The sequence below is a fragment of the Ambystoma mexicanum genome, chromosome 9 (assembly GCF_040938575.1).
Source record: "Ambystoma mexicanum isolate Mex_15411 chromosome 9, UKY_AmexF1_1, whole genome shotgun sequence".
Taxonomy (NCBI): Eukaryota; Metazoa; Chordata; class Amphibia; order Caudata; family Ambystomatidae; genus Ambystoma; species Ambystoma mexicanum.
Window position 1 is genome coordinate 35,529,536 of NC_090931.1, and position 24,363 is coordinate 35,553,898.

The window sequence follows — 24,363 nt, forward strand, 5'->3', positions numbered from 1 at the left end:
AGCTCATTATATGACATATCGATTGCCAATTGCTAAGGGCCAATTAAATGTAATCAAGTGCAAATGCGGAGGCTTACATTTCTTCATCAGGTGCCAACGAGTTCCCCTAGCTTATTTATTTGGTCATTGAAAATGTGCCGACATTAATTGATGCTTACATTACCTCAGACTCCCGTCAGCCATCTTATTTGATCAAACTTTCCTTTCATTATTTGCAACCTTGTTCTTCCCTTATCCATCTAAAGCCTTGCCATATGTGGCATCTTGCTTTGTACAATGTGTCCATGAGGTAAGAGCAGGGACTTGATCAGATGTGGCATTTCCTGACGGTGCACCGGCAGATTGGAGAAAAAAAAAATAACTTTTGGGCCTTTTAATTACAGTTTGTGGCGTCACTGTGCTGCCTCCACGCTAAAGTCTTAAGCACATGGAGGTAGGGTGTCTCCCGGCCTGGAAGAGTGTTGAATCACCACTGCTATGCTTTAGCCCAGTCTTGGCTGGTTCCATCTATTGCACCAATTATAGGACCATTCTTGGCTGGCTGGGTGTTTACTGTAAGGAAGGCATGGCATCAACAGTAAGACAGACACGTGACCACAGTTCAAGGGCGTTTATTGAACTTCAAAAAAGGGTATAATAAATGGCTATCTAATTCTAAATCTAGGATGGGAGCAAGCTACGACCATCAAATAATAACGCAGTCCTAGTGGTGTCTTGTCAAAATAAAAAGGGCCTATCCAAAAGAAAATATTGCCAATCATTACCTCTAAATATAAAGAGTGTGGGGGTAGGGTTTATGAAAAAGAAAAGTGTTCACAAAAATATGTCCGGATGTTCCGGCAGTTGGCCTCCCTTACTTACGTTTTCAGCATGGGGCAAGGCGGTGCACTCGAGCGTAGCACAATCGTTGGCTTCTTTGGCACGAGGATACAGTTCAATCATTAGCATCAGGGCCTTCTGTGCCCAAGTCGCTTTGCCTATCAAAGTCTCTTGATTCAGAGGGCCTGATGCAACAAAACAAAAGGACTCCTTTTACAAGTACTCAATTCAGGTAATTCACTATTCACCCTGGATCCCCTCAGGCAGGTTCAGATCCCCTTCATACGATGATTGTCATTTTGGATTCACCTCTTCCGGGCTCTTTCACAATGTTCCTAGAATATTCTTTTTTGGGCAGCTCGTGGTTCACCCTGGATCCCCCTTAGCCTTCCTTTTATACAATTAGTCTCCCTCAGCCGGGTTCGGACCAATTTCAGTTAGCATCAACTTGTGCATAGGGATTGGCTTGACCCGTTGCAGGACCACTTCGATTTCACAATTCCTTTTTACATTTGCCATCTTTCAGTTGTATACCTAACCGCCCTTTCGAATGAGCACCCACGTGATAGGATAGGTTATTTATAACGTGGCGGTGGAGCACTCTGCTTACGGCATCTGTCTTGGCTTCAAAGGTTCAGTCACTCATCTCCTGTTTAATTATATTAGCGTTGCTCATCACATACGCTTCACACGCTTTCTTTATACAATGTTGCGGCTTGCAACCTTGGCTTCAACACAAACAGGTCTGGTATGAGTCTCCCCAACTCTCTGGCTGAGCTGACTTTAATGGTGCCATTTTGTTGTATAAACCAAGGACAGTACCATGGCGGCAGACAATCCTCCCCACCTTTGCTATCGACGCTGTAGATCCCTGGTTACCTCCGGCACACAATGCAGGTTTCTTCAGCTTTGATTCTGGGTCTCGTGTTTCTTATTCTCGAAAACTTGTGAAAGTAACGGCCTTTCTCTGAAAAGGTCAATGGCACTCTCCCCCCCCCCACCCCCTTGCAACCCTCTATGGTTTTGCAGTCTCTCTCCTTGTATTAAACTGCCATCTTGGAACCACTGCTTCCTCGTGTGCTTTGCCTCGCTCAGTGTGCTTTCGTGCTCCACCTTTTATCCGTGTGGGGAAGCGTAATGAAGTCGGGGGTATTGCTCAGTAATTGCCAGACCCTGCCTGACCATTATATTGGGACATGTCAGGTATACAGCTCGGGTGTTAGTCCGTTTTCTCTCACAGTGACCGGTCTGTGAGAATGTGTGTAGGAAAAGGGGGCGGGCGGAGTTCCTAAGTATCCAACCTGGTAGGCGGGGGGGAGGAGTGGGGGGGGGGGCGGGGAGTTGTTACATGGAAGGGGATAACGTGTCTTGCCGTCCGGTGTCTCACTTCCACGCCCCGAAGTCCCCCATCCAGGTGATTCTACCGCACTGGTCCACCCCCAGGAACTGAATCTAAAAATGATGGCCATGTCCTGGCAGCTGAATCACAGATCCCCGGGGACTAGTGGATGAGACACCTTCAGGTTTCTCACACTACTCTTGTTATGTAGCATTTATATAGCACCTACTACCATTGGCACAGTGACTTGGTTTTTTTTTTGGAATATCAACCATCTGTGTCCTGCGCTGAAAGCAACGTGGCTGCTGGTCAGTGGAGTAACGGAGTGAATTTCCCCCTACTCCGGTAAGTACAAGAAGGTTTTGGGGCTCAGAGAGACCCACACTCCACTTGAGGTTGAGCGCCACAAAGCTAAATGACAAACACACAGGTTTGTTGCAATTTTGTGAGGTGTATTTGAATAAGGTAAGTGCCCTATATAAGACGTGTTTCGGCGAGTCTTTCGCCTTTTTCAATCAGGGCGATGATGAGTTATGGGTCAGATTTCAAATTTGGTGGTACATTTCTCAGGATAAATCCTGCCTCGCAAGAGGTGGTCTCCTTCACGAGCGTCGCTTCCAGACAAGAAAGCCAGCCACTCCAGAAACAAAGCCATATGTCCACAGCGTACATTTAAAAGAAAAAAAAAGGAGACTTTTTTTTATTAAAGAGTAGCAAGTGAGAACACAGGGGTAGCAATGGAGACATCAGGGGTTTGACCAATTACCACCGGCAAAACCAAGCTGCAACCCCCAAATGACGTCCCTGTAACTAACTGGCAGCCAACTAGATAATCCACAAGCAAGAACCCAAACAAACCTGGATCCAATCAGGACTACAAACCAAATACACCAAAATCAAAATAGCAACTTGGAAAACACCTTTGAAAAACCTCCAATAAGAATCAGAGGCATACTTGAGTCCATAACCATTAACACGCCCTACATTACCATAGAGTGGAAAAAGGCGCCCACACAACAACCGACCGGCACAAACCAGAACTAAGCAACCCTGCCATCAACCGAATTAGACTACTCAATGAAGAGACGGACCACCCAAGAACAATCCCAACAAACACCCCACCCAGGATGGAAACTCTAGTAATGGAAACCCGACAAACCACACCGGTTTGGACCCACAAGGGAAAACAGACATTCTTTACTGCAGCTTACTCAACGTAAGATCTATGGATAAACACAAAACAAAAATATATGACCTTAGCGAGGGAGGCACACATGCACTTTTCCTCACAGAAACATGGCAGACAACTACAAAACAATTGTGCACAAAGCCATAGCAGACAACTTAAAGCTAATAACTGCCAACAGAGAAAACAGAAGGTGCCGGAATCGCAATGGCAGACAATGAGCATATCTGTGCCACGCCACTCCTCCCAAATGACATGAGACTGTGAATCCCTCCTTGTCAACATCAAACTCAACCGCCAAGCCAACAATGTTCCTTCTGATCTATAGGCGGCCATCTTACAACGCAAACTATACAACGAAACTCACCGACTCCATCGCTAGCCTTTTCACCTTCTATAACCTAATCATCCTGGGAGACTAACATCTGTCTGAAAGAAACAAAACCTATAGCGAACTCACCCTGTGCCCTTCTGGAAATACTTCACAAATAGTGAACTGATCCACCCACAATGCCAGACACCTTGGGTGAAATATTGTGCAGAGAAGGACTCCACCCCACCGATACCAATGGTATGGAGGGATCACTATCTGATCCCACTCTGTCAAACGTTAAACCCGCATACTGCCCGATAAGGAATATTACATGCCACAAGGAAAAGAAACTGGAAGAGTCTTCTCTTGGAATCCTCAGCAGATCTCCTGGAACCTCGCCTCAACCGAACATCACCAAGCTGAACAGAATAACCCCAGACTTGGGTAACACAATCTCCTGGGTCACCGAGGTCATAGACCAATTACCACCGGCAAAACCATTCAAAGCAACAGCAAACAAATATAGCAGCAAGGTGGGCTGACAGAACTAAAAAAAAAAAAAAAATAAATAAACAAACCACAAACTGGAAAAAATATGGCACCACATCAATCCACCGGATTAAATAAAATACAAAGACAACTCAATATACAAATCGGCAGCCCTCAAGGCAAGAGAGACGCTGTACGCACAAGAATCCAATCAGCAACAAATATGCAAAAATAACTTCAAAATAAAAACTCTACATCCTGCAACAAAGGCATCACACGTTATGTTGATTTATACCATGCACCGCTACCACCCAAAGGTATTCTCTAGGTGCTCATGTTCTAATGTATTTTTGTTGTCAGCATCCATATAGCCCCTTTCACGATTACTATAGTTAATGCGCTTGTGGAGGGAACGCCATCGGAGACCGCAACATCAGCAACTACCTTGGAACAAAAATTGAAACGATCCAACAGACCATTGAAGCAAGCTGTGCTATAAACACCAACCACCAACAATTGGCGATCCACCAACCAGAGCAAGACTCGTCCAATTTGAACCAATAGATGAAGTTTTCTCCACACTAACAAAGGAGATCAACCTCACCATATCTCCAAGCGAACCTTGCCCCCCAGGCATCTACAAAGAAGTCCTCAACCACAACACCATAGCATCACACTTCCGGCTTCTAATGAACCGAACCCTAAACACAGGAATGGTACCAAAATCATTCAAATCGGCTTACATCAAGCCAATGATATAAAATGCAACGGAAAGTGCAGAAGAACCCAGTAATTACAGACCTATATCCAACTTGCCCTACCCTGCAAAAATATTACTACTTCGCTATGTAGACAAGAATGGAATACTCGACCACTCGCAAGTCGGCTTCAGACCCCATGAGAGGAACACAATTGGCACTCCTATCCATATGGGACTAATTACAAATAAATGTAGGCAACAGCACCCAATTTGCCCTCCTACTACTGGTCATATCAGCGAGAAGACTGGAGGAATGCAGTGTAAAAGACTATGCATTAAAATGGCTAAAATCATTCCTCATAAATCGAATAGAATGAACCCACCTACTGCCCTTTATCTTAAACACCAAATTCCTCTTGTGGAGTGCCACAAGGCTCCAGCCTCTCTCCTCTCCAACATCTGCATGTCCCCCCTGATGGAAATCATTTGAAATCATGGACTGACCGCCTACAACTACGCAGATAACTATCAAGATAGCCACGACCCAATACCCAAGTAACACCCTCTACAATTGCCTCAACGACATACAAAGCTGGATGACAGCAAACAACCTCAGATTAAACCAGGCCAAAACTGAAATATGGATGTCTCCCCTGCAGGAAAACAAAAAAACGACTCACAACTGTACTGGCCGCCTGCCATGGGAACCCAACCAGAGACATTGAACGTGGTAAAAACTAGACATACATGAACGGACTCTCACTGGAATCACAAGTCAACGCCATTACAAAGAAAAGCTTCTATATCCAGAGACTACTTGGGGGAGTTGCTCTTCTACCTCTCCTTCCCACCCTGAACCCTCGCAATCATCTCCTTAGTATTACTGAGAATAGACTATGCAAACAGCCTCTACTTTGGAACGCCACACCAAAAACTTCAACGCATCCAAAACACTGCAGCAAAGAGACTACTGAGATTAAATGGAAGAGACCATATCACACCAGCTCTTAGAAGCATACATTGGCTCCCAGTAAAAAAAACATTCAATTCAAAGCCCTCTGCATTGCCCACATATTACATGTCAAGGAGCCAAATTCATCCAGGCCAATATCAACCACTACCAACCAGGAAGAGACCCAAGATCAAGTGAGGACCCACAAATCAAAACAATACGAAAAAAGGAAATTTGCAAGAACTGCATTCTCACGTCCAATTGCTAATCTTTGGAACACAATACTGAAGGAAATTAGGACAGAAGACCACATCAGCTTCAGAGAACGACTGAAAACAAGGCTAATCAACTTCCAATGACCAGCTCAAAATGGACACTGCCAGCAATACCAATGGGGACCGAAGAAAAACCACCAACTACTAACCTACCTCCCCCACCACCCCCAACAACCCCTTCATTTCCAACTCCTCTCCAGCATACCCACACTTAGCTCACACGATCCTTGGATCAGTCTAATTCACACTGGAACACAGTTAACAATCCTCCACCCACGCACCCGGCAGATGTACGCGCAGCCGTGTTCCTTCACCTCCCATTTTTCACTCTAGCTTTCACTCCCCCTTTGAGGATACCGAGCCTACAGCCGTGCGAATTAGACGAGATTTCTGCATGCCCTGGAACTGAGGTGTACTCCAGGATTTGGCTGCCACCTTTAGAACCCTCCCGCTTCCTCATCTGCCATTCTAGATATGGCAAGCCAAGTCACCCGGAAACTTCCAACAAGCTTTTGCAATCTAGGACCCTGCCCCTGGGGACTCTTACCCTTAGCATAGGACGCGCAGTTATTAGGACACTTGCTTAACGTCCGTAGACTAATTGGTCCTATACTTCTTCTGTGTCTTATTTGGCCTCTTCTAGGACCAGTCCCCTGTGATCACCATTTCTCATTGTGAAGCGCTCGGACATCCAATGAGGCCTGACCCGCATTATATAAAAAGTGAAAATGAAGGACGGACAAGGCACTAGACTCGAGACTTAGGACAGGTGGGCTTCCTGAGACAATGGAGAAGAACAGAAGGGGGGGGGGGCAATGAGAATTGGGAAAGGGCAGGCTGGGGTTAAATGGAGAGAAGAACGGGAAGAGAGAACAAATAAAGGCTCCCTCCCTCCAATACACACCTGTTACTTCATCGTCGAAGTACACGTAGGTGGTCTCGTCGTTTCGAATCTTCTTCCATTCAATGCGGGGGTTGGGGGTTTTCGTAGATTTAATGATGCAGGAGAGCTCAACACCTGGAAAAGGAGGATGAAAATTAGCATCCGGGCGAGGCCATGTGCCCTCCAAGAGACCCAAAGGTGACAAGAGAACCAGTGCAGAGGTCCCGTCTCGGTCACAGCTACTGAAAGCAGCTTTCATTGACTGGCTGCAGCTGAATAAGGCAATAACTGAAACAAATCCATCCCACAACCAACCTTCTTGGGGGATATTCTGGGGAGTCGTTCTAATTCCAGCACCAGGAAGTAGCGCCGTGGGTTAAATGAGACGCTAGTTTAAGAAAAGGCTCCATGATCATAAGCACCAAATATTCCAACTGACGAAATAAGTCATTTACCGCTACATGTGAAGTACACGCAAAAGCACGTTTCATTTTGGGTGTCTTGAACCCCCAAAAGCAATGAAAAGATGACCAGTCAGTCTTTCCTCAAACACCATAGTGAAACACCCCAGCCCCCCTCCCCAAGTAGGAGGCTGGTATCTGGACCCCAAGGCAGTGGTTTGTCCCCCAACACTCGGTGCAAATAGATTTTTGGCCAATCACTCATTTGCACTGTGCACCCTTTAGCTACACAAGGCCCGTCCCAGGTACATGTAAACTCATTGAACTAAACGGACTGAGCAGATGTGCTCTATAGTGCTGCATTGGGCTGGAAGGGCTGAGCAGATGTGCCCTATAGTGCTGCATTGGGCTGGAAGGGCTGAGCAGATGTGCCCTATAGTGCTGCATTGGGCTGGAAGGGCTGAGCAGATGTGCCCTATAGTGCTGCATTGGGCTGGAAGGGCTGAGCAGATGTGCCCTATAGTGCTGCCTTGAGCTGAAAGGACTGAGCAGATGTGCCCTATAGTGTACTGCCTTGAGCTGAAATGACTGAGCAGATGTGCCCTATAGTGCTGCATTGGGCTGGAAGGACTGAGCAGATGTGCCCTATAGTGTGCTGCATTGGGCTGGAAGGGCTGAGCAGATGTGCCCTATAGTGTGCTGCATTGGGCTGGAAGGGCTGAGCAGATGTGCCCTAAAGTGTACTGCCTTGAGCTGGAAGGACTGAGCAGATGTGCCCTATAGTGCTGCATTGGGCTGGAAGGACTGAGCAAATGTGCCCTATAGTGCTGCATTGGGCTGGAAGGGCTGAGCAGCTGTGCCCTATAGTGTACTGCCTTGAGCTGGAAGGACTGAGCAGATGTGCCCTATAGTGCTGCATTGGGCTGGAAGGACTGAGCAGATGTGGCCTATAGTGTACTGCCTTGAGCTGAAAGGACTGAGCAGATGTGCCCTATAGTGCTGCATTGGGCTGGAAGGGCTCAGCAGATGTGCCCTATAGTGTACTGCCTTGAGCTGAAAGGACTGAGATGTGCCCGATAGTGCTGCATTGGGCTGGAAGGGCTGAGCAGATGTGCCCTATAGTGCTGCATTGGGCTGGAAGGGCTGAGCAGCTGTGCCCTAAAGTGTACTGCCTTGAGCTGGAAGGACTGAGCAGATGTGCCCTATAGTGCTGCATTGGGCTGGAAGGACTGAGCAGATGTGCCCTATAGTGTACTGCCTTGAGCTGAAAGGACTGAGCAGATGTGCCCTATAGTGCTGCATTGGGCTGGAAGGGCTCAGCAGATGTGCCCTATAGTGTACTGCCTTGAGCTGGAAGGACTGAGCAGATGTGCCCTATAGTGCTGCATTGGGCTGGAAGGACTGAGCAGATGTGCCCTATAGTGTGCTGCATTGGGCTGGAAGGGCTGAGCAGATGTGCCCTATAGTGCTGCATTGGGCTGGAAGGGCTGAGCAGATGTGCCCTATAGTGCTGCATTGGGCTGGAAGGACTGAGCAGATGTGCCCTATAGTGTACTGCCTTGAGCTGAAAGGACTGAGCAGATGTGCCCTATAGTGTACTGCCTTGAGCTGGAAGGGCTGAGCAGATGTGCCCTACAGTGCTGCATTGGGCTGGAAGGGCTGAGCAGATGTGCCCTATAGTGCTGCATTGGGCTGGAAGGGCTGAGCAGATGTGCCCTATAGTGCTGCATTGGGCTGGAAGGGCTGAGCAGATGTGCCCTAAAGTGTACTGCCTTGAGCTGGAAGGGCTGAGCAGATGTGCCCTACAGTGCTGCATTGGGCTGGAAGGGCTGAGCAGATGTGCCCTATAGTGCTGCATTGGGCTGGAAGGGCTGAGCAGATGTGCCCTATAGTGCTGCATTGGGCTGGAAGGGCTGAGCAGATGTGCCCTACAGTGCTGCATTGGGCTGGAAGGGCTGAGCAGATGTGCCCTAGAGTGCTGCATTGGGCTGGAAGGGCTGAAAGGAATGCACAGATTCCTACATACAGCCATTCTCTCCTATGGACTCGCTCTGTGGGGCTGTCATTTTCCAGTATTGCAGCGCTGCTGCCCAGCCCATCTTCCAGATCCTGTGCCCCTTCATTTTGACAGTCTGAAAATGATGCGTTCCACTCTCCCTATAGCTAAAATGACAGAAGGTCCTAGGCGGCCTCCACCTTTGGAAGAGACAGCCCACCTGTGACTAACTGTAGGATGGCAGATTTTATTAACTCAAAGTGATGTGCGATATCATTAATAGTTGACTTAATTGCATCATTGAATTCTTAATAGTGTTGTAATGCGCGTCATTCAGTTGGCTCTTTAAGTGCAGATCGGATGTTGCTACGCCATTTTAGTATTTGGCACCCGCCCGGGGACCGCTCGCTACCACCCCCACTTCAGCTGCCCCTTTGGTTCTTTTAGCGCAAGTCCCTGGGCTTGGTTTTGCTTTTGCCCTGGAGACCACCCGGTGTTCTGCTGTTAGGTCTGCCGGAGACCTGTGCTCCATGCTGTTGGGGGAAGTGCTCCCCTGACAGACCCAGAGACCTCCTGTGTACTGCCTTGCTGCTCCTCCCCTCGCATTGCTTGCGCCACACAGCAGGTGTGGTGGTCTCTGAACCGTCTTGCCATCCCCCAGCCACATGGGGGAGCTGCTCCCAGCAACATATACTTACCAGTATTCTCCCGTTCCTGGGTAGACTGCTTTTTTGCATGCCCCCTGCCTTGCCTGGTGCCCCCTGGCATCTTCCCTTTCTATCTAGTGCGTTAGCCGGAGCTTTGAGTTATGTGCTTTGCTGAACACTGGTGCGTTAACCTCAGCCTTTAAAAGGTGGTCCCTATGATCATTTTTCCAACCAACCCATTGTGTGATTGATGTCTAATATTTAGTTTATGTGCAGTACCTCAAACCACATCTAGAGGTCCCCCTCGGCTTTGCCATGGAATGTTTGCATGTATGCCCCTGTTTCTAATGTGCTGAATACTGTTTGGGGGGTTTTAAACATGTCCCCTGAAGGTGGGAACTGTTGGGCATGTATTTAAACGATGTGTGACCCTCTCAAATGTGAGTCATGCTGTAAATACGTTCACTCTGCTGTGAATTCTGGGTTTGTACGCCACTTCCTGGACTCTTAAAGCTCATGGATTATGCGTCAGCTTGGCCCCATTGATTTGGGGGTGGGGAGGGTAGTGCAGGAGTCCTGAAAGTTACACAAAGTGCCATGTTGATGAAAAACCCGAGGTGTGCCCGTATCTTACAGTCCTGGACCGTTCATTGTGTTGCATTTGCCAAATTCCTGGGAGTCAGCTCTGCCAGAGAGAGTTCTGGCCCTGCATGAGCACAACAGCCCCAAGAGCTGCGTGCTTTGGAGAAAGGGGGAATAAAGGGTGCTAAACCGTGTGCAAAATCCATTCGTTACATGTACATAACATTCATAATTACAGAAAAAGTTGAACCTCTGCGTTTAAGCTGCCATGATGGAAAAACCTGCCAGTGTTTATTTTGTATTGCAACTGGACATTGCACTGTAAAATGCACGTGAAACACTCCATGTCCTGCTTGTGGATCCCTCCTGTGTCTGAATGCAAATCTACCCACTCTGTTGTAGTGTTACCGCTCTTATTGTTTTGTGCAAACCAGTCACTAAAAGTTGTTCTGATTTCTATGATTTGCCGAAATGTGTGTTGTGACCAGCGTTCCGGCCACTCGGGATTTACTTCCCAGTCTATATACTAGTTGGCCTCATCCCATTGTGTCAAGAACTCGGGTCAAGAATCCCAGGTGACCCATGCATCGCTTCCCCCATCACTGAGCTAGTGCAGGCACCCTCCAAGTCCACTTACTCTGGAATTCCATCACCGTGGGAGTGAGGTTGTCCGAGCTCAGTTTGACCGCCTGGATTCTGCAGGCTGAAAACAGAGAGGGGAGAAAGTTAAGGGGGAAAGGGCCGATCATATAGGAAAGCCCTTCGGGGTATGTTTCCTCAGGGCAGCAGTCTATGCGCCTATATCCTTGCAAACAGGGGTTATATATCTTTTTTTATATATTTTATTTACTGTGTCAGGTTGGTTAAATATAACCTATAAAACTTTTCACATATCAAGTTATTAACTTGCATTGTATTTCCATTAGACAGTATTATAAAGAGTCTGGTTTCTTTACATGTCACACATCTTAAACATCTAATCTATGAATACAAAGTTGTGATTCGTTTAAAACCGTCATGATTTCCTGCCACATAAAATAAAGTTCATGATTAAGCTGGAACTCTGTGGCCCAGAATTGGTCAGTACTAAAAGTTCATATCCCTTTTCATAAACCAAGGTCTATTTACAGAAGTCAGTTAATAAGTGTCTGGCGGTCTCAGGGCCCAGGGCACGTGGCCTACACAAGCACTCGTTGAAAGGAATCTTGATCCACGCCCCTCGATTGGCCAAAGTAAGGACTACAAGTTTTAAATGCCAGATCATATAGGTACAGATGTAGTTAACCACAAAAGCTTGCCTTGAAAATATCTTCCGATTAGATTTCTCTGCCAGATGCATCATATGCTTATTGCGGTCCCAAATACCAGCCTTTTTTTATTTTGGCAAATTTAGAGGCCACATTTTCCTCTGGTTGGCAGGTGCAGCCAATCTCTTCCAGAAACGTTATAATCTCATCATGCCATTGACTTAAAGCAGGAGAGCAACGTAAATTACCATTCCCGCCCAAGAAGGGTGCATAGGGTGATTCCCGATTGCCGCTACTCATTAATTTTACATTGAAGATACATGTGCAACTATTTTGCCCAATTGAAAGCAAAGCGCTTCCATCAGGACCAATCAAGACAAACCTAGAGCATTCTTCCACAGCCTCCCTTCAAGCCTGGGTGCGCCCGCTTCTAAAAAAAACCACCCTCGACCCTGAAGTAGCTACCAACTACAGGCCCATCACCACTGTGCCTTTCCTGCTCAAGATTCTGGATAAAATGGCCTACACACAAATCCAGGATTATCTCGAAACCAACCATATCCTAGGAAAAAGACAGTCAGGCTTCCGACCAGGTCACGGAACAGAGTCAGCCCTACTTGATCTGAAAATACAGCTTGCAGACACTATGGATAAAGGCAAACCGGCACTCCTTCTCCTACTGGATCTATCTGCCGCCTTTGACCTTGTCAACCACGATATCCTAGGCATGCACCTAAAAAATGAAGCACACTTCTCCCCGGAAGCCATTGCATGGGTGGCCTCATTCCTAAATGGCAGACTCATGAAAGTCTTCTCAGACACTGCCTCGGCAACCCCTACCACCATCCACTGCGGCGTCCCACAAGGCTCCTGCACCGCCCCCACTCTCTACAATATATTCACCCTTCCTCTCTTCAAGGACCTCGACTGTCGTAACATAGCGTACACCAACTATGCAGACGATACGCAGGTACTACTCCCTCTAACTGGGACCTACGAAGAAGATGCTACTGCATTAACCAAAATCTACACAGCCATCCAAACCTGGATGGCGGCCAACGGCCTCTGCCTAAACGGGGACAAAACCGAAATCCTCATAGTAGGGACCAATGAAATTCTCAACAAACTCCCCCCCCAATACAAATCCTTCAACATTGACAACTCCACCATCTCAGTCTCCAAGTCTGTTAAAACCTTAGGCGTTCACCTAGATGCCTCACTATCTATGTCTCGCCAAGTCAACGCCATAGCCTCTTCCTCAGCACTTACCACCAAGATGATAAATGCTGTCAAGCCGTTTCTCTCCGCCAAAAACTGCCTGTCCATCGCCAGAGCCACTATAGGTACAAAACTAGACTACTGCAATGCACTGTTCCTAGGCACCTCCGCCCACAACCTAAAAAAACTCCAAATCACGCAAAACAATGCGCTCCGGGCAGCACTGTCCATTCCAAAAAGAGAACACATCTCGCAAGCAAGGAGAGATGCCCACTGGCTACCTGTGAAGGAACGCATACTGTTCAAAGCCATGACCATCACACACAGATGCCTATCCCTGGATGCCCCACCCTATCTCGCAGAAAGAATCACACCGAAAGCCTCCATCAGACCCACCAGAGCTCACCGCACCAACATGATTGATGTCCCCACGTTTCAAAGATCCAGGGCGGGAGGAACCAGCTTCCAACACCTCGCACCAAAAAACTGGAACTCCCTACCTACCTCACTAAGGAACGAAAAATCATACCATACCTTCCGTAAAAACCTCAAAACCCTCCTATTCCGCTAAAGTCTGCCACATTCACTCTCATGCTTGCATTGTAACCACAGCATAGCATAACCTTTAAGCTCAATGTTTATTACCAATGTGAAATGTACTATGTAACTCGGTTACATCTGTAAACACATTCCTATGCTTGTGTTCATGACTAAGTCTGCTGTAACAGCGCCACGATGCCCCAGGGCAGCTCTGTGCGCTTTATAAATGCAAATAAATAAATAAATAAAGAATGTCAAGCCATGCGGTCTCCGCGACAGTGAAAACCTCTAAACCATACAATATGCTGGGGACAATGCATGCATTATATAGCTTTACCGGCTCTTCCATTGAATAACCACCCACGCTTCAGATAAAAGTCTTGGCATTAAATTTGGCCATTGCTTTTGCCACAACAAATTTCGAAAGGCACTTTTAATCCAATTTGTTGGTAATTCGGGTTCCCAAAAATAAGTCGTTTGGTACTTCTTTTAGGAGGTTCATTTTGGATAGAGTTATCTTTTTATATTCTTTCAATTGGCTTTGACTATCATAATTTAAGTTTTATTTAGGTTGTATTGCAGATTAGGAGTTATAGAGTAGCTCTCCAAGGCAGTGAGGCCGTGTTGTAAACCTATAGCAGTTTGGTCCAAGAGGATAATATCAGCATATGGTAACCAGGTATTAGGATAGGTTTGCACACACAGAGGATTACTACTACAATTTCTAAAGGCCTTTTCCAGTCCGGCAATATAGATGTTAAAATAAGTGGTTGCCAAAGTGCAGCCTTGTTTCAGGCCAAAATTAACTGCCACCTTCTCACTGAGTGTGGCTCTTCATATGTGTCTAAACTTTTGGTCTCCAGGAGCTCGAGACTCAAGTCTCTCTCATGCACTCCTTAGAAAGGTACATTATTCCTTTCTTTCTTTGCAATGTAAACCCCTTTACTTCTGGAATTTTCTTTTCCTCTCTCTTGGGGCCTCTCATACCCTTTCCCACTGTTTGAAAACCCACCTCCTGGGGCCTTTCCTCTCGTTTTTGTTTCAAATGTCTAACTTATAACAGCAGTTTGGGCTTAACTCAGTATCTTTATCAAATTCTTTCATCCAAGAATGCCAGTAATCACAACAAGTTATACTATACAACTCTCTTGCTTTCTTCCAATATGGGGCTTCCCGTTCCCTTCGGCTTTCTACCATTAATTTCATTGGTATCTCTTCAGTGAAGTTCATGCAGTCCTCGTCGCCTCCCCCTTATTGGAATCACCGGGCTACCTTTAGTCAGCGCGGGTGGACACACCGGGCCCAGTGATGGATGGGATGCACTACTTTGTCTTCTTTTCGTCTCCGGTTTCGAGGCGCTCTTCCTAGCTCATCCTGCTCGCTCTGTTATCTTGCAGTTGGCGGCGCAACTTGGTCGATGGAGGATTCGGTCCTTCACCTGGTAGGGTCTTGGCGTTGTTAGGCGGGTCCTTGACCCACCACACTCTTCTCATGGTCATGCCACCCTTCGGGTGGTCTCCTGGACACCGTCCATACAACAGTTGCTCTGCTGTTTGCTATGCCGGGCCTTCCAGCGTTCTACTTCTCTCAAGTTGCTGCTGACTCTGCGGCTCAATCCTGCTACGGCTCTCCAATGTGTGCGTATGTCGAGGCCTTCCCGAGAGTATGCTTCTCGCTCCGCCTCCATGATTCGTTCAATCCTTTTGCAAGCTGTTAGGTATTTCCAGAAACGTTACATTTCTCTTCAGGTGTCGTACTCTGTCTAGAATTACTTGAAGCCAATACAAGGGAAACCATGTTATTGCTGTTTAAAGGTAATCCCATATATGCAGAGTTTTGCTTTTGTAGGGAGATCCTCGTGGGAATGGAGTCCTTGTCCCCTAGAGGGGAGTCACTCCCAGTGTGGTCCCATTTGCCCAGACCCCTAGGGAGGTTCTTGATGAGCAGGCTCATCTCACTAGTCTCAAAGGGGGTGGGCTCCCCTTTAGGGAGAAGGTACCAACACCCTAGATTCGTCACAATAGACCAATATTCTTTGGTGACTTTATCCTGCCATTCCCAAGCATTTGCTTAGGATTGTGGATCCGAGTACCTTGAATATGGATTCAGTGTAAGGTAAGTAATCAGTATCCTGCTACAACATAGTGTTTCAGATAATGCAGCCTTTCTTGACATCATTTCTGTTTAGTTGCCTTGTGATGCTTGTGACCTAGTGCGGATGGATGGTGAAGTTAAAAGGAGTTAATCTACAACATGGACCAATACAGACTCTGAAGTGCTTTATATCATCCAAGTCTTTCTTCAACAGTTGGGGAAATAGAGTGGTGAGCTCTGTGTATCCCTGAGGAAAGTGGATCCATGTGTACTGGGAGCCACTAAGTAAACGCAAACAGGTAACAGCTGTCGGGGCACACAGGGATAGTGAAGAAGGCAGAGAAAAGGCTGAGGACAGTAAAATCGATAACTGATGGTTGAATGCATGGCAATACAGTGGGGATGCATAGCAACACAATGGCATTCACTGCAAAGAGGTCATATACAAACTGATAAGTGTGGTTTCTGAGCTTCTTCACAGGGAGAATGGGAGTGTCACAAAGACTATTCAATGGAACGATTATTCCTGGATTCAAGAGCGACTGTATAATGGGGGAATCCCCTCTTCTGCATCAGGTCATAACTGGTAATGAGCAATCATAGCTAATCGTGCGGATGGATCAATTAAAAGACGGGTTCTGTAGCCTTCTTGTGTCATGTACCCTTAGAAGACAATTGCAAAGCAGCTGCATTGATGACATGAAGTCTCAGGGCAAATGCAGAATTTGCGCAAACGTTTTTCATGATATCGTGCATCACATTTAGATAGAATCATGAAGATTAGCAACCGAGAAAAACTTTGAGTACCCAACGTAGTAGCGACCCCCCCCCCCCCCCCCCCCCCCAACTACACATCCCTTGTACTATACACGCCCATGGGCTAGCCAAACCACACAACACACCCAACATAACCAACACTAGCATACAACAACACTCCCAGGCACTGGACTCTACCCCTACGGAAACAAGTCAGTGTGCACAACTATAACCATAATGTTTGCAATATTTGGTTCATTACATACTTTTTTGCATTTCCAAAGTTGATCCAAACCATCAAAACGTACATATGAAACATCAACCAATCCTGTAAAGCACAACTACCAAAAAATAAACACAAACTTCCTGTCAATTTCATCCCCTTAATCTTTTAAGATTTAAAAATAACGTCTAAAAAGAATCCGGAGGCCAACGCTAGGGAGGTATAACGCTAGGGAGGTATAACGCTAGGGAGGTATTATCACCCACTCCTCGGCAGATAAAGGGCTTCGGGAGTCCAAAGAGGCTTGATCTCGGTGCTGTCCAAGATGTGCGTTTTAAAGTTTGAGCCGCCCCCTGTACTTTACAGTAATCGCATTTCACTATCAACGGCCTCCTCAGTCTCAAAGACAGCATCTCTTGTTGGCATGAGATTTCATGAGATTTAATCGGATCCTCATGACCCGATATCTAAAATAACTGTTGGGGAATTTACTTAAATACGTTGGCAACAAGCCAAAAGCTCTTGCTGCATGGCCCAAATGATGGAATCATTTTAAATTGTTGGCTTCCTCTGAGGTGGAAATCAGTCCACTCACCATAGTTTTAATTTCACTTTCTCTGGGTTTCTCCAACACCAGAATTTGTTTTCCCCGACGTATTCTTCTAGTTCCCTTAACAATCTTTGCAATCCGATTGCTGTCCGATCTATTAAGATAAGATCATCGGCATATAGCAGTTAACTAATCTTGGGGTTTCCTATTGTGGGTGGAAAGTTTGTATCCTCGGATAGGCGGTCACCAAAACGCTGAACAATGCGGGAGCCACCACAGTTTCAACCCTCTCAGTGTCGGAATCTCCTCCGATAGAGATCCCTCCCTATTCAACCCAACTCGCATCAAGGTCCTAGTATAGAGTGCCTGTAGGCCATCTGGATAATTTCACTTGCCGAGTTCCCCCCTCCCCCCCGCCCTTAATGTTGGGAAGGAAACAGTCCTGAGCCCCCCCCCCTTCCCCCAGGTAAGAGGAATAAGCAACTCGTACATGGAGGACGAACCCCCCACCACCACTGCATGAAAAAGAGCCTCCTAATAGAGAATTTGGTGGATAACACCCCCCACGCCTCATTGTTAGGACTCCATTTTGTATTAGGCACAAACGCCACGTTTTGCTAGGCCCCACTCTACCACTAAGATCAGGGTCACTGTGGCCGGTATCCAAGAATCCGGGAGTTGTCTCTGCCACTCCGTTTATCCCAGGCACTGGACCTTATGGCCCTACGGACACAAGCCAGTGTGCACAACCATAACCTTAGACACTAGCCAATGTACACAATAAACACATGCACCCAACATAAGAGACATTTACATACAACAACCCACACATTGGGCCTCACCCTTACGGATACAGGCCCAACATGCCAGTGCATGCAATCAACCCAACGCGCACAGACGCCAGTTTCTCCTGGTACTGGACCTATCCTATCCCTCAGCCCTCACTAACCAACCCTGTCCTCTTTCTTGCATAGCCACGTGAGTGCCTGGAGTCTGCCCCTGGGTGGTGGTAGTAGTGCACGGTGGCATAAGTCGACATAACAACCTGTATTTATTTGAATGCAGACAAGGGAGAGGGAGGCGCAAGGGTATACTTGTACCAGATGTTCGGTACAAAAGGCATTTTGAGCCAGAGTGATGCCATTGCTGGGGCGAGTAAACAATAAATGGGGCCATTACAAGGTAGAAAGATTCCAAGGTGTTTATAAGGTGTGCTGGGGGTGGGAGGGATTGCCCCAGACACAGTAGCCTGTCTGGAGACATGGTGCGCTACTGGAGAAGCAGGCATACCATTTCACTGGGGAAGATTATAGCCCAGTCCTGGTTATAACTTTGGCTGCAGTGACATTTAATCCTGGGCTTATAATGCAGAAATCCAGCAGTACAAGGCCCAGAATGCAACGGTAAAAAGGAGCGAATCTGCATCTACCGAGTGAAACGGGGCATGTAAGGAGAAGAGATGTTATATGTGCAAGCGATCCAACTTCCCTGGTGAAACATCCTCCCTCCCCACCACCTGCCCCCTTGGGGGATTTATATTTCAGAGGCCCTTCTGCAATGAATTACCAGGAGCAGGGCTCGAAATCTGCACTCACAAGTAGCCATTCGCAAGTGAGAATGGAGTCTTGGTGAGTAAGAAATGGTGTGCTATGTGTATGTGTAGAATTGCGGTGGCCACTGGGCAGGAGGATCCATTGGCTAGTGAGAATGGAGTCTTGGTGAGTAAGAAATGGTGTGCTATGTGTATGTGTAGAATTGCGGTGGCCACTGGGCAGGAGGATCCATTGGCTAGTGAGAATGGAGTCTTGGTGAGTAAGAAATGGTGTGCTATGTGTATGTGTAGAATTGCGGTGGCCACTGGGCAGGAGGATCCATTGGCTAGTGAGAATGGAGTCTTGCTGAGTAAGAAATGGTGTGCTATGTCTATGTGTAGAATTGCGGTGGCCACTGGGTAAGAGGATCCATTGGCTAGTGAGAATGGAGTCTTGGTGAGTAAGAAATGGTGTGCTATGTGTATGTGTAGAATTGCGGTGGCCACTGGGCAGGAGGATCCATTGGCTAGTGAGAATGGAGTCTTGGTGAGTAAGAAATGGTGTGCTATGTGTATGTGTAGAATTGCGGTGGCCACTGGGCAGGAGGATCCATTGGCTAGTGAGAATGGAGTCTTGCTGAGTAAGAAATGGTGTGCTATGTGTATGTGTAGAATTGCGGTGGCCACTGGGCAAGAGGATCCATTGGCTAGTGAGAATGGAGTCTTGGTGAGTAAGAAATGGTGTGCTATGTGTATGTGTAGAATTGCGGTGGCCACTGGGTAAGAGGATCCATTGGCTAGTGAGAATGGAGTCTTGCTGAGTAAGAAATGGTGTGCTATGTGTATGTGTAGAGTTGCGGTGGCCACTGGGTAGGAGGATCCATTGGCTAGTGAGAATGGACTCTTGGTGAGTAAGAAATGGTGTCCTATGTGTATGTGTAGAATTGCGGTGGCCACTGGGCAGGAGGATCCATTGCCACTGGCTTCATTTTTCTTCGAGTCTGTGCCTAAACAGAGGCTCCATGCACCCACGTAATTAATGATCTACACTGATTTTCAACAGTTTACGAGTGCCATCATGTCGGTCTACAGAAACCGCGAGGAGTATGGGCACTTTTTGCTAGTAGAGTAATCCATTTCTAACTTGAATTAAACGTAGCATATATCATCTACTGATCACTACGTGGAGAGTGCAGACGCGGCAAGTTCATGCATCTACATGAATATGTGCTCCACTGTCCAGGGAAGGAGATATAATTTGGGATATGTCAGTAATGGCAGCTGCGCCATCTAAAAATATTCTGCTGCGATTGGCGAACGAAGCTGTGAGGCATGGGAAAGGCCATTAGTGTGCCAACATTTTGGGGGAGTCCATTTAAATGGTGGAGTAACAGCCATTTCCTTGAGTCGCCATTAGACAGGGGGGCAAAGCAATTCCTACTTAGTACACAGAGTGCGGATGGATCGGTTGGAACCATCTTCGCTTCATTTGGTGATATTCTGCATTTGGGGCACAGTTTAGATTTCTCGGACGATTAAAACCATTCCGTTATCGTACATGCAGACAAAGCACTAGATAGGAGCTTAGGACCATGCAATCGCCTACCTTCACTAGATGGGCAGGGGTTTGTACAAACGGGGAAGGCTCACGTTCACCAGTGGGTTGAGCCAGGATTGGAAGGATTTGTGCACCTTTGTTACCAGTCACCCTGGTAAAGTTGCGAAGAGATCTTCGTACTAAGCCAGAAGAGGATCTGAAAAGAACCGAACAATCACTGCCAGCCCCGCCAGTAGACCAGCTTGCATGGTGGCCCCAAAACCCGAGGTGGACCGCAAGCTTTAAGCCTCTGCATGTATTAATATGAGCAGCAGGTGATTCCAAGTGGTCTTGAGTTGATGCCAAACCCAAGGTATTCAACTCAAGATGCCCAAGTAGGAATGACTTTGGACAGAAACTAAAGAATGACACGATTGAAGGGGTGTTGGACATGAAGACCCTTTGCAGCCATCTCACATCTTTAGGATGGCCGAGTGTGACGATGTGGATATTGCCAACTGAGAAAGACCAGGGAAACCTAAACCACTCCACATGCACAAGGCCAGGATTTGAAGCAGTGCCCCCGTGCCCCCATGAAAGGGTGTCAAGTGCAAGCTGGTACCCAAGTGACTTAACATCCAGACTTCAAAGGGGATATTGGTGCTCACCACCGGTACAGGACCTACCGCCATTGCACCAGCTAGCCACCTAGCAGGCTGGGTCATTCAGGCACACATGCCTGTAGGAGACAGGGGCCCGGTCTACAAACCACGGATATTAGTAGGTCCTGCTTGCCTCCCTTTTAGAAAGTCAGTCTAGAGGGGGGAAGAAGCCAAGCTTCCCCACATTAAAAGCAGGACGACTTTGGCGTATGTTCCTTTGCAACGGTTACTTTTTGGGGGATAATTAAAATACTTCCAAGGGGGCAAGGGTTTGGACATTGGCTAGCCGTCACGTCTATTCTACACTGACCTCCCTCCTCCAAGCACAGAGGACTTTGCCTGCTAGTAAACCAGCCAAGGGAGGCAGCAGCCCACTAAGCCTCCAACCTGCCAACACCCCTCAACCTAAAATCTCCACCCACCAACCCCCCTGCGCCCCCAATCACAAACTCACCCCTCAGGACCCAGAACACCACAGCATTCAGGGCAGTCATGGACTAGAAAGTGGGCTGGGGGGAGGGGGGGGTGAAGCGGCAATGGTGGACCTTCCATTCTAGCCATCCCCTTAACTAGGCAGCGCCTTTGCCCCGTGGCATGTCTGACCTCAGCCCCCTGCTCCATCGCCTCTCTGAAGAGAGACAGTTGGCAGCGATTCTCTCCCTCTCTGCCCCATGTTGCACCCAACAAATGCCATTCACTGGCCACACAGGCAAAAGGTCCCAGCCATCGCACAAAGCAGAACCACAGAGTTCGGGTTGAGATGCATATGTCAGACATCTTTCTCTCCAAACCAAGAGTCCGTGCCCCTCAGAATGCTTGGCACCGCTTACGGCATGGCGTGAGTCTACAGACTCTCCCCTCATCTGCCAGTTCCCACATCCTTGTATGTACTTGTAAGAGAAGGGGGGGGGCACTGGCAGAGCTTGACAGCAGCGGAGTGGGAAAGCGGCTGCCAGCGGCAGGTGGGGGGGGGGGGGGTGGGACCAGGTGGTCTTGCCTCGTTCAGCCTGGCCCATGCTTTCCCCGACACACAGTGTGTTACTCCTTTGATGTCTTGCGCTATATGTGGATTCAACATTGCCTGCACCCCTCAACAACTTGCCCAACGAGATCTCGAATGACTGCGGCCCCACACAAGCATACTCCCATTCTATGATCCAACACACTAAGCATACCACAGCTAAGCCACCAACACACAACCCTCCCAACAGACATGAGAACACTGTACACTCAAGTTACACACTGCAGCCTTGGTGACTGCTAGCACCGCGGGCCCTGGGCTCCCCATGCCGGCACACTAGCTGCCTCCCCCCACTCAAGACTCAATCATTTAGAGACGGCACGGAGTTCCCTCCGATCCTCCCAGGGTTTGTCTGCCCTTCGGCGCGGCCAGACGTCCCGTAGTGGGGTAAACGGAGCCCATAAGAGGTTCCCAGGCATCAGCTCTGGCATCCCCCATAGCCCCGGCCCCCATGCCCCCAGGAATACACCAGCTATTACGGCTCTGGTTTTCCCAGCTGCCCGATACGCGTGGCTACTGGGGTCATTAGGCGCGACTCTATCTAGATTGTATGTAATTCCTATCTGGGCACCCCGAATGCCTGCGGCGAATCCGGGCAGGGGACTGAAGCTGGACGGTCCAGAGCCAGGAGCAGGTGGGCATGTGTAATGGGCGACTGCTCTAATCGCTGGAAGCCGGCCCTGCCAGACACAGACACAGACAGCAGCCAGGGGAGAGAGCGGGGTGGGGGCGACTGCCCTGGACAGACAGCTGATAGATTCCTTCCAAGGGCCCGAATGCTTCCCGGGCTCACATTATTAGGGAGGAATGCAGCATGCCCCCTCCCCATTACTATTATGTGGGTGCTTACTGGCAGCCTAGTGGGCGCCCCCCAATGGAAGCTTATTTTAGGGTGCGCCTCCATAAACGTATGCTATTCTGCAAGTCCATGGGAGGCCACGGGGGGGGGGCGCAGAGCTATACAGACCAGCGCGGAGGAGACCCGCGAAGTCTCCAAGAGATTTCATTTACAGCGAGGGGGGGGGGGGGCTTCCCTCCTGTTGCTGTGGATGTTTGGGATGCTGCGAGAAGGTCGTCGGCTCGAGGGAGCCGGACACAGAGAGGGGGTGCCGGTGGATGTCCCCCAAGAGCCTTACCCGTATGTGTTCTACTAGTGTCCTCATGTACCGGTCCCGAAGACGTCTCCCTGTGAGCAGAGACCCCGCCCATACCTGCGGTCCTGCTCATCTCCCAATGCAGCCGAGTCACACGTGTGTCACACGTGTGTCACACGTGTGTCACCGCCTCAGCCAGTAGCCGTCACTGGAAGGCCGCTGCACTTCTAGGCCCTGAACGATGCGAACATATTACCCCGGCAGGCCAGAGCCCACACGGGCACCCACCCTCTATTGCCCATAGTCTGCCATGGCAGAGGCCCACTGCAAAGCATCCCATACACGCCTGGCAGGGTGCTTTGCCTCAGTAATGCGGCTGCAGAAACAGCCCCAGGCTATCGCAGGAAATGCAAGGGGTGGGGGATAACTTTCCCCTTTAGTTCTACCTAACACTTCTAGCAGAAGTAAAGTGATCCACCCACACCGCGTGGAAATGAGGGCGACCCTGCACTTACGAGGACTGCAGAACTTGCAGGAAATGCCCGAAGACCTGGCTATCCATGAAAGCTAGGGCACCAGGGCTGACGGATGCAGAGACCAGACCCCAATCTAGTCTGCTCGCCTGCGCACCACACCCAGCACACATGCAACAGCAAGACCTTTCACGAGCACCAACCAGGAGGACCACCAGCCACAGGGGCAAGGCAGGGCCTCAGCCTGGCCAGCACCCCCAAACCAGGAACCTTGGGATAGTCCCTCCCCACCGTGTACAGGACCCACTGTTCACCACACACACCATGCTGAAGAACGCCTGCTAGCACCAGTCAGCAGGTCACATCAACTCTGCCACACAGCTCACAGCCCTCTATCCACTCCGCTCCACCACACCCCACAAGCCCCAGACCCAACCCCTTCCTTGACATACCTCGCTGGGCGGAGGTGCTGAGGGGGGATTCTAACACTCCTGGGGCCCCCCCCCCACCCTCTTCAGTGTTCCCGCTAAGGGAAGACTCATCTCAACTGGCACAGCATGTAGTTTGAGTTTTGTGTTCTGTCTATCAAAAGACTATATAGGAAGAATTCTGATAAAGTCCCTGTTCTGAGCCTCCTCGGAACGGGAGGCAGCCATCTTCTCTCACCAGGACCGGGGTAAGTACTCCCGGTGTCCCCTGCCTCCCCACCACCACCCTTTCCAACATATTTTTTTTTATTTTTTATTGTAATTTCTAGTTTTTTTTTACAAACTTTTATTACACTTGTCAACTTTCTTCATGAATTTCTTCACTTCACTTCCTTATTAATTTCATG

General features: G+C 48.4%; 1 protein-coding gene across 1 annotated transcript in view; it reads right to left on the bottom strand.

Annotated features, from left to right (window-relative positions):
- JAM3 (junctional adhesion molecule 3) overlaps positions 1-24,363 on the bottom strand; it is a 198,797-nt gene that overhangs the window by 55,151 nt on the left and 119,283 nt on the right. The window contains exons 2-3 of the mRNA XM_069614115.1: positions 11,220-11,285; positions 6,978-7,091 (exon numbers count right to left, since the gene is read on the bottom strand). Of these exons, the coding sequence (XP_069470216.1) occupies positions 6,978-7,091; positions 11,220-11,285 (180 nt within the window). The remainder of the gene's footprint in view (positions 1-6,977; positions 7,092-11,219; positions 11,286-24,363) is intronic.